The 10,954-nt window shown below is 40.5% G+C and overlaps 1 protein-coding gene across 1 annotated transcript; it reads left to right on the plus strand.

Annotated features, from left to right (window-relative positions):
- Window positions 1-601: 601 nt before the first annotated feature.
- On the plus strand, window positions 602-10,539 carry sec23b (SEC23 homolog B, coat complex II component). The gene is made up of 19 exons (XM_072384378.1): window positions 602-772; window positions 2,157-2,384; window positions 2,749-2,806; window positions 3,041-3,127; window positions 3,831-4,067; window positions 4,281-4,363; window positions 4,481-4,625; window positions 5,720-5,878; window positions 6,074-6,189; window positions 6,292-6,415; window positions 6,537-6,617; window positions 6,733-6,822; window positions 7,069-7,175; window positions 7,540-7,693; window positions 7,896-7,973; window positions 8,163-8,324; window positions 8,462-8,548; window positions 8,666-8,887; window positions 9,509-10,539. Exons 2-19 carry the CDS (start codon window positions 2,164-2,166, stop codon window positions 9,596-9,598), a joined length of 2,301 nt encoding a protein of 766 aa, XP_072240479.1. The 5' UTR covers window positions 602-772; window positions 2,157-2,163; the 3' UTR covers window positions 9,599-10,539.
- The last annotated feature ends 415 nt before the right edge of the window (window positions 10,540-10,954 follow it).

Genomic DNA, 10,954 nt, shown 5'->3' on the forward strand with positions numbered 1-10,954 from the left:
GGAATCCATGAATTACATCTAGCTGCAGTTGAGTAATAGGGTATTGAGTGGAATAGATAATAAGTAGTACTATTTGATTATTTTTTCTCTATTTTTTTCTAAGTTGTCATAAAACTACTCGGGGTCCTGAAAGAATATTTTATAGTATCTAATATTTTTTGATTGGGAGCTAACATACTATAGTAGAGACCATGCAACATGAGACTAAAACAACAAGTCTCTTAAGTCTACCTTTCAATTTAGAGCAGTACTCATAGTAGAACCTTTCATATTCTTTAACCCCTGTATACGGTGGATGATATGATAGAAAGTAAACATGCTTATAAATAAATAATTTATAATGATATAATAACAATTAGATTAAATATAAATTAATTAAGTAATACACAATGATCTTCCTATACGTTGTCATACTGTGCAAATTGTTAATAGATGCAACTTGCCCGCGACTACCACTGGGGTATGCGTTGAATGCAATGAACTCCATTTCCCGTGAGCACCCTCTTCCCCTGCTGATGAATAACACCGCCATAAGGCTCTGAGCACGGCTAAGCTACGTCATAGAAAAGGAGAGCCAATAGGAATCGCTTGAAGTCAGAGTAACACGTCATCCTATTGAAGTGCAGGAGCCGGCTGACAGGGAGCGATCCCCACACCGACGTCTTTCTGTCCTGTACGTCCATCTGTTTGTATCTCCAAATGCTGTAATTTGACTTCAGCACAACAGTCTTTTTAGTTGCTGCCAAGACCTGAAGTCAACTTAATATAAAAGGTAAGAGTTCGGCTTAATTTTGGTCGAAAGTCGGTCGCCAGTTTTTCAGCTTCCATTTAAGAAGGGACAGGAAGTGGGTTAATGCTACATTCCGTTAGCTAACCCTGCCAGCTGTATGAGGCGGCGTTAGCTTCTCGATGGTTGCTGTAGCTAATACTCCACCAGGATTAATAAAAGTAACGTTTCGTGTTAGATTGGTTGGGTTTTTACAGCTGCAACCATTTTAAAATTGTATTTACAATTGTACAACTTGTAAATAGCTAAATTTGAGGGATACCACTACATAATTTCTGATCAGGAGGCTCAGTTGAACCGTAATCTGTGATGATACGTGGCTTGTAGCTTTCACTATTGATTTACACACAGTAAGTCAGAGAGTGTCCGGCTGCATAACACTATGTGCTAGTATCTCTCCCCGTGTTTCTCTGTATTTTCCCAAATGTTTCTATTAATTTCTAGTCTTTGAAACAATTAGTTCAATAAGTTACTATAGTGAAATAATAACAAACAAACAAAAAAAAGACACGAATAGTAGTTTTTAAAACAAACACGATGAACATTCCTTGGTCTAAGATCAGACTGAACAAGTGTTATGAGGATGTCATTCATATCTCTATATGTTGGATATATCATTGTGCATTTTACAGAACCTAGAGTGGCACTATCCAAACATTATAATTTGTTGAGCAGCTGAAGGGCAAAGTGAAAATGCTTAGGTGATATAAAATTAAAATAATCAACAGGTGCATCCCTACACGTTGATTTATATTTTTATATATTTCCTTAGATATTTTATTCTCTCAGTGTCTTGTGCCCAGCTGACAGTTTTATGTGTCATTGGTGGTCTTTTCAAATTCTTAAAATCTAGGAGAAATCATTTGTGTCCTCTGGCAACGGTGAGAAAGAGACAGTATGCAGGTGTTACAAGCAGCTGCTTATTGATGCTTTGTAAAGGGCGTCACTAATGTTTCACTGACTCTTGCCAACAACCGTGGAGCCTAATTGAATTGAGCCAGTCAAAAGTTTTCGACACACCTATCCAATCATTTTTAGATTCCTGTGCACTATTACCCTCGTCAGCAAAACATGCAGATCAGGTTTCCTGATGACATATTTGTGCGTCATGTTTTTGAAGATCCTTGTCTTTTTTTAGCACAGAAGAGAAAGGATCGCCTGTATAAGGAGAGAATGTTCACTGCCGTGAGTAGAAGAGAGCAGGTAGACAGAAGAGGAAGAAGTTAGTTTGGAGCTGCACAGTTTGGATTAGTAGTGTCCCAGGGATCGCTTCTATTTGTTTTCTACTGGAGTTAGGATCTCATCCTGTTTCTATTTATTTATTAATTAATTTATTTATTCATTTATTCTTCTTTTTTTTGTGGTGAAGCTCAGCAATGTCGACCTACCAGGAGTTCATCCAACAGAATGAGGATAGGGATGGAGTGAGATTCAGCTGGAACCTCTGGCCTTCGAGTCGCCTGGAGGCCACAAGGCTTGTGGTCCCTGTCTCCTGTCTCTTCACACCTCTTAAGGAAAGGCCCAACCTGCCTCCGGTCCAGTATGAGCCCGTTCTGTGCAGCCGGGCCAACTGTAAGGCAGTGCTCAACCCACTGTGGTAAGTTTCACAGAAAAAACCAACCACATGTGTCCAAACCTACATGTGTAGCTGAAATAGTCTGTCTATCTGTCTGTCTTTAGGGCTAAATTTGTCTTTCTTATTGGTCAGCCTTTACAACAGCCCTTGGTTATTAGTAATCATTTATGTCCAGTTCCACATCAGATGTTGACATTTGTTCTCTCTGGCAGTCAGGATACAGGGAATTGAATATCTTTTAATGGCTCATTATCTCAGAGTCCTGAGTTGCACTTTGGTACATTAGAACTGCAAACACACCTTACATAATCCAGTGCCGGTCACATTTGTGCTCTTGACATTTACATGAAAATCCTTTTTCTTTCTTCTTTTTATCCTTTTATAGTCAGGTTGACTTCAGAGCCAAAATATGGGCATGCAACTTCTGCTTCCAGAGAAACCCTGTAAGTATTGATATTCATGCTGTGGGTTAGTTATTGTGCTTTCATATGATACCATTTGCTGTCAAAGCTTGTGTAAGTCTTCATAACTTAATGTGGACTGGCTGGTTAATCTGGATCTCTCTCTGTCTCTCTCTCTCTCTCTCTCTCTCTCTCTCTCTCTCTCTCTCTCTCTCTCTCTCTCTCTCTCTCTCTTTCTCTCTTTCTTTCTTTCTTTCTTTCTTTGGGATTGTGCAGTTTCCTCCATCTTATGCAGGCATATCAGAAGTGAACCAGCCAGCTGAACTCATGCCACAGTTTTCTACCATTGAGTATATAGTACAGGTATGTACTAAGTTTATATCTGCACTCTGACGTCATCTTAGTTACTGACGTAGTGAAGATATACAGTGCAAAGGGCAACATTAACTTGTCAGTTGCATATGGAGGTGGAGAGTTATTCTTTTTGTTGTTCAGTCTAAGAACAGTGTTCAGTGCACACTTTCATTCTGAGACATCAGTATGCTGTTGTATTTTGGGACATTTTCCCATAATGCATTAGTTTCAGTGGAATATAGGATTTCTATTTGTCTCCTGGGATAAGGACTATAATAAAGGACACTTGATTTGCTACATTGACAACAGAAGTGTCATCATGATATGTTGTAATATATTAAAGATTACAACAATCTGTAGTTATTATTGGTAGTACTGGTGCAAACAAACTGTCAAGGCTTTCTAACCACTGAGGATCTTGCTGCTGTTGTGGTCAACAAGTGAAACTTCATGACTAATTCATACAGTGTTCAGAAGTAATTCGAGCTTCTGAAGATCACTTGCCGTGTCTCATGTTGCTGGTTATATACAAACCAGGTCTTAGCTTCCAGGAAATCAAAAAAATATATTTTGCTTCCTTTTCCTTTTTGTTGCCCAAAATGTTTCTCTTTCCAGACAGTAAAAATAAAAGAATGAAGTATTTGTCACTATAGTGTTACTAAGGCTCAGAGTTCTCACTAGTGTTTATCCCTACTCCCATGCCTCTTTACAGCGTGGGACCCCAGCCCCTCTGATCTTTCTGTATGTTGTGGACACGTGTTTGGAAGAGGAGGACCTCCAGGCCCTCAAGGAGTCCCTTCAGATGTCCCTGAGTTTGCTACCACCCAACGCTCTGGTGGGCCTCATCACATTTGGACGCATGGTCCAAGTTCACGAGCTCAGCTGTGAGGGAATTGCCAAGAGCTACGTGTTCAGGGGCACCAAGGACCTCTCCTCTAAACAGATCCAGGTCAGTCCATACAGGCATTTGGTATCAGAGGAATGATTTTTAGATACAAAGAGAAAGATTGTTGTGGGGACTAGTGGCATTTACAGTGATATTTATGAACTTCTATTGGAATAGGAATTCCATATTGTTGTGATTACAATTGCTTGAAAATAGTTTCAAAATGTTTCACAAATGCATATAAACTCTCAATAAAATGTGTTCTGCTTGTTTCAGGAGATGCTTGGTTTGACAAAGCCAGCAGCATCAGTACAGCAAGGTCGCCCTGCAGCCCCCCAGGATGCTGCTGCATTTTGCAGGTATGGAGGAGTGCAAATACTTTGCACTTTTCATCAACAATAGCTACTGCATTTTCAACAGGGCTCAGAATATTTAACTTTTTGTTTTTCCTAAGATTTTTGTGTGTTTATGTCCAGGTTCCTTCAGCCTGTGCACAGAGTTGATATGAATCTGACAGACTTGCTTGGAGAGCTTCAGAGAGACCCTTGGCCTGTCCCTCAGGGCAAACGACCCCTCCGCTCCACTGGTGTAGCCTTGTCTGTTGCTGTGGGCCTTCTGGAGGTACAACCAACTCTAATGCTATGCAATAAGTGGATGTAAATAATACTGAATTAGCTAAGAAAATACATTTCTGTGCACAGACGTACAAATGTACTAATCCTTTTCATACAGCTGATTTGTGAGTCATTAAAATGCTTCGTCGTAACTCGAACTTTAGCCTCTCCATAACAAAAGTGCCACATGTTACTGTTCAGAAAATTGCTCACTGCCTGATAATCATTCGTGGCCGCAGTAGATTTGCTCCGTCAGTTCAAAGGCTGGTTCCAGTTTGCCTTCTGTCCTTTCCCTCCACCACCCTCATCATCTTCTCTCTTCTTCTGATAGTCTGTCTGGTTATATAACTGCTAGTGCAGGAGATCATTCCCCGCTGTACTTTCCTTAACCAATGGGAGATGTGCCCTGATTTTTGTTCTTTCTGTGGCTCCAGACTCGACTTGATGAATGAGCCTTACACAGAAAGCAGAGCTGCCAAAAGGTTTCAGCATCCAGTAACAGCTGGCTTATTCTGTGACTGAGGACAGTGTGTCCTTTTCTAAATGAATCATTGTTTACTTTTAGCTTAATTTCAAAGGAATTAAATCATATTGACTGGTTATTATGGCTCATTGCCAAATGTTTCATAATGTTGTGAACTTTCCCAGACTTTTGGACTTTGACTGTTGTTGTTGTTGGTGTTGGTTGTGAGTTTTGCACTTTGCTTAGACAGAGTCGCTGAACACTTCTCAACGCTTGTTATAGTTCTTTTCTAACAGTGCTAAAATAGCATTGTCAGGATGGAACATTTTTCAAATGGACTGGATAAAGAAACTTAAGATATTGTGATCTTAGTCTCTTGTTATATTATACATACTTGCCTTTAAAGGGTTGTCATTAGTTCATTTATACTCATTATCAGCATCCAAGGCACAAAACCAGTACTTTAACACAAGTGTTATTTATAAATGGTATAAATAACCAATGTTGTTGCTTTAAATCAATGTGAAAATACATTTGTCCTTACTCTGTAGAATAAACAGTTTTTAATCACTATGATTTTGCAAATTGAGGTATAATAGAACCCACTGAAATCCAGTTTCTCTCCATCTTATCCTCAGGGCACATTCCCCAACACAGGGGCTCGTGTGATGCTGTTCATAGGTGGGCCACCGACCCAGGGCCCTGGCATGGTGGTGGGAGACGAGTTGAAAACCCCCATCCGCTCCTGGCATGACATCCAGAAGGACAATGCACGCCACTTGAAGAAAGCCACAAAGGTGACATATGCATGGAGCAACTGCAAAAATCTGCAATCATACCTGTGTTCGACTGTCATATAAGAGCTTCTTTATGACTATTAACCCAAAATAAAACCGTCTAATTTATACCCCACACAGATGTATATGATGCGACAGGGTATTTTCAATTGATATTTCATGTCTAGAATCTTTTGTCTTTTATAAATTCCACAGTACTATGAAGCTTTATCCAACCGGTCTGCAGTAAATGGCCACAGTATTGACATCTATGCATGTGCTCTGGACCAGACGGGACTGCTGGAGATGAAGTGCTTATCTAATCTCACAGGGTATGTTGGCTCCTGCTGTTTAATTGGTTGAGGTTATTGGATTTGGATTTGTTCCTCCTTTTTACACTTAACTAAGTTTCTGAATGTTTTGCTGTGTTTCAGGGGACACATAGTTATGGGAGACTCTTTCAATACCTCACTTTTTAAGCAAACTTTCCAGAGAGTTTTCAGTAAGGACTTCAATGGAGACTTCCGAATGGCCTTTGGTGGTGTCCTGGAAGTAAAGGTAAAGAGGTCTTTCAGTCACTGTAGTGCCCAGTTATATATGTTATAAACTTGCTTGTGTCGGTTAGATATTCAACTTTCCAAGAGTTAATGTGAGAAAATGTTATTTTCTGTCTTTGTAGACGTCAAGGGAGCTGAAGGTTTGTGGCACCATCGGACCGTGTGTTTCACTCAACTCAAAGGGTGCCTCTGTTTCAGAGAATGTGAGTCACTTCCCCAGATGAAACTGGGCAGCTCTGATTTCTTTCTTCCATGATAGGTGATCTTAGAGCTGTCAGTTGCTGACATTCATCACAATGTGTTTTCTGTTTTCTGTAGGAGATGGGAACTGGTGGCACATCCCAGTGGAAAGTGTGCAGTCTCAACCCATCCACCACTTTGGGCATTTACTTTGAAGTTGTGAATCAGGTAAAACTCTTTTTCTTTTTTTTTAACTTCAGTTTTTAAACTTTGATCGGACTACAGATGTGTACAGATGCTAATCACATCAAACAAATGAATAACTGCAAATATTTGTTTGTTGGAACTCCTGAAACAATGGTGTGTTGTGTGACTACTCCACTCAGTACTAGCCAGATTTCCCAACCCATGCAAAAGAGGACTGATTGTTGTATTTGTGTGTGTGTGTGTGTGTGTGTGTGTGTGTGTGTGTAGCACAATGCACCAGTCCCCCAGGGCGGCCGAGGGGCGATCCAGTTTGTGACCCAGTACCAGCACTCCAACACACAGAGGAGGATACGGGTCACCACCATTGCCAGGAAGTAAGACCCTGATATATATGATTAGTGATTTCAAACAAGCAAGAGAGAACCTAAAACTGTACTTTGTTAAATGTCAACCTGATATGTTCTGAACAAACTGGGGTCTTACTGAATGGACTTTCTAATGTAAACTATAAAGCCTGATATCTGCCTGAGAAACTAGACACTAGAATCAATATTTGCCTCACTCAGCGGATGTTTGCACACCTGCAGTTCAGGTTGACACCCTCGGGGACGTGTAATTCATGCCTGTGTGTCATTCTCACCACACCCACACTCACCTGCATCTCTGCTGTTTCCACTGTCCTACTTTCTTCCCTTTCTCATTTTTTCCCTTCCTTTTTGCCTTTTCTTTCCACTCAAGCTGGGCAGATGCCCAGTCCCAGATTCAGCACATCGAGTCGTCGTTCGACCAAGAAGCTGCTGCGGTGCTCATGGCTCGCCTGGGAGTCTTCAGGGCAGAGTCGGAGGAAGGACCGGATGTTCTGCGCTGGCTTGACAGGCAGCTCATCCGCCTGGTGAGTGACGAGTTTGTCCATGTTGGTCTTGACAGAAATAGCATCACATAGTTGGCATTGTTAGCATTTTGTGATAAACGTAGTTTGCATGCGTCATTTTTCTTTCCTATTGTGATGTCATATATGGGAGTTCCATGTTGCGTTTGGTTAAACCTGTGGTATGTCTGGTATTTGAACAATGCTTTGCCTCCAATGTTTTCAGTGTCAGAAGTTCGGTCAGTTCAACAAAGACGATCCCACATCCTTCAAACTGTCAGAGTCCCTGTCCCTTTACCCACAGGTAAAGCATATTTTAAGTGTGCTCAACTTGTCACTAACCCCAGTTTTCATTTATGTGTTATATTGGAGGCTGGGCTTATTTTAAAGCGCTTTGGTAGTTTTTATTACATTGAATGAAGTTGCATCAGATTGTGTTTTTTATTCTAATTCTCATCATTGTCATGGTTTTAATATTCTTCTCCACTTACAGTTTATGTTCCACCTGAGGCGGTCACCGTTCCTTCAGGTTTTCAACAACAGCCCAGATGAGTCGTCCTATTATAGGCACCACTTTGTCAGGCAGGACTTGACCCAGTCCCTGATCATGGTCCAGCCCATCCTCTACTCATACTCCTTCCACGGACCACCAGAGGTCAGCCTCATTCCCTTCACAACACCATCAGTGCTATGTTTGTCTCACTGGTAGCAGATCAGCTGTGCCTCTCCTTGAAGCATCTGCAAGTGTTTTGTTGTAAACTGTGTCCTGAATGAATGATTTGTTCCTCGCAGCCTGTGCTCCTGGACAGCAGCAGTATTCTGCCAGATCGAATCCTGCTGATGGACACTTTCTTCCAGCTGGTCATCTACCATGGAGAGGTGAGGCAGGAGACCACTAGAAAGGAATGCTTTGAAGAAGAGATTACATGTTTGTTTTTAAAGAGCTTTTAAAAGTTACAGAGAGAATTTTGTCCTTTTTATTTATTTTTTTTCAAGACCATTGCCCAGTGGCGAAAGGCAGGCTACCAGGAAATGGCAGAGTATGAGAACTTCAAACAGCTGCTCCAGGCTCCTCTGGACGACGCTCAAGAGATCCTACAGACACGCTTCCCAATGCCGCGCTACATCGACACAGAGCATGGAGGCTCTCAGGCTCGCTTCCTCCTTTCCAAAGTTAACCCGTCACAGACCCACAACAACCTCTATACATGGGGACAGGTACAGAATAGGAACTTGATATTTTTCAGTTTATTCAGAATGTTAATGCTTGATTTGCAGATTGTTGAGAAATATGTGCCGATGGGAAAATCCTCATATGATCAAATTCTGTTGATTTGTATTCTCTTTTCACAAGCTTTACTGGATGAACATTATCTCCACAAACTACAGAGCTTTCGGAACTATATATAGAAAAAACTGAAAGTTTTGAAAATTCTCATTTCCTTCTTTCATCAAATTAAAGACTAAAAGCCCAGGATTGTCTACTTCACATGGAAAAACAATCATGACTGGCAACTCAGAAGAAGGCCGTCAGTAAACGAGCATCTTGAATGAGTCAATCCCTTATTATAAGTGGGGAAGAGTTCAGATCTGAAAACAACATTAATCTTTTTATTCCCCAAGTCAGAAAAACAGCTGAACTCTAATCTGCTGTATACAGTTGCTGCATGTACAACTACAGTATGTCAACCTGAAAATTGGATTATCAGCAGAATTTGGTTTGAGTGATGCGTGCGATCAAGTTATCATGGATCAGAGATATGTCATGAAAATGTTTGTAAACTGGGTAAATCTTTTAACAGCTATTATGGTTGTCCCTTGTGTCCCGTGTGACTGTAGGAGACAGGGGCACCGATCCTGACCGACGACGTCAGTTTGCAGGTCTTCATGGACCACCTGAAGAAACTGGCAGTTTCCAGCTCTGCATAGATGTCTGTTCCACCATAAAGAAGAGGGATGCAACATTCCTGTCCATCTGTTGGGATCCAGCAACATTTCCCATGTTTTTGTAAAGCAGCCAAACCCTTACACTCTGCTGTATGTGTTTAGTTAATTTTTCATTTTCTTTCTTCTGTATTCTGTCTTTTTGACATTTTCATGATACAAAAGAAGCAGTGGGGAATAAGATTTTCCTGGAAATAAAACCACATCTGGTCATTTTCAATAAAAAAAATGACTCCCGATCTCCAAAATCAGACTGTCAAGTAAGCGGGATCTAATTCTCTATTTCTGTTTTATATCAGGTGTTACCTCTGACATGCAGAGTGATAAGACTAATAACTTTATTTGTTTTTGTTCTAATATGTGTGTCTACTGCGTCAGACTTGGTTGAAGGTGCTGTGTAATAGAACGCCTATATCTACATATATATGTTTTCTTTGTCAATAGCTAACGATAACATTTAGAATTTTTCACATGAATAGATTATAGTAGTATCTCTAATGCCTGCTTAAAAAGAAAAAGAAAATTCTCCAAATGGCAAAAAGAACTTGATGCTCATTGCTTGTTCATCAGTTTTTTTTTGACCGAGACATAAAGGGTCCTTCAGGGATTATGTCTCAATGTTTTCCAAGAAAATTCCCTCACGAGATAATGAGGCTCAACGTTCTGAGGAATGGAAGTCAATCACATCAGCTCAACTGAGACGACTCGGTTTTCAATGACGAACTTGTAGATTTTATTTTTAATTTTGTAGGACACTAGTTCTCATCAGGACTTATTGACCATCTGGTATTTTGTTCACAGTGACAGCCCAAGTGTCTGTAATCAAACTTTAACATAGTGTGAAACTGTGTTAAAGGGACAGTTGTGTGGTTTAAATCCTGTCTGGATTCTTCATGCTATCCATATAAAGTCCTTCCAGCAGGGAACAGTCTCTGTGTTGTCTGTCCTTGCACCAGTATGAGAGGCACTATTTTCACATTTCCATAAACCCATTGTAACTCCACGTAATAATAATGAGCTGCAGCGATTCCAGATGACCATTTCATTGGTTTACTATAAAGAAATGTTCCCCCTGCTTTGATTTTCAATCAGAAATGCTCAGTTTAAACACCTGGCATCTGTCTGCTTGCATGTGAGAGCAGGCTTTTCTCTGTTTAGTACTGGAAATGCAAAAGATTACATCCAACAGTGAGGAAAAATATCTCACAAAACCGAACAGTAACAAAAAACAGAACAGTAGGTGGCGCATCCTCAATGCAGATTGTAGTCAGCAATCTCCCTAAAAAAATGTTTTCTATTCATCGCTACTCATTTTTCTATTCATCATGTAAAGCCTGCATG

The sequence above is a fragment of the Leuresthes tenuis genome, unplaced genomic scaffold, assembly GCF_036924035.1.
Source record: "Leuresthes tenuis unplaced genomic scaffold, fLeuTen1.0.hap1 SCAF_4, whole genome shotgun sequence".
NCBI lineage: Eukaryota > Metazoa > Chordata > Actinopteri > Atheriniformes > Atherinopsidae > Leuresthes > Leuresthes tenuis.

Excerpts from the sequence above, each read along its gene's own strand:
- sec23b (XM_072384378.1), top strand. The coding sequence starts at position 2,164 with ATGTCGACCTACCAGGAGTTCATCCAACAGAATGAGGATAGGGATGGA. Across the intron at positions 4,626-5,719 it reads TTGCTGTGGGCCTTCTGGAG|GGCACATTCCCCAACACAGG; the intron begins GTACAACCAACT and ends TCTTATCCTCAG. Across the intron at positions 8,549-8,665 it reads TGGTCATCTACCATGGAGAG|ACCATTGCCCAGTGGCGAAA; the intron begins GTGAGGCAGGAG and ends TTTTTTTTCAAG.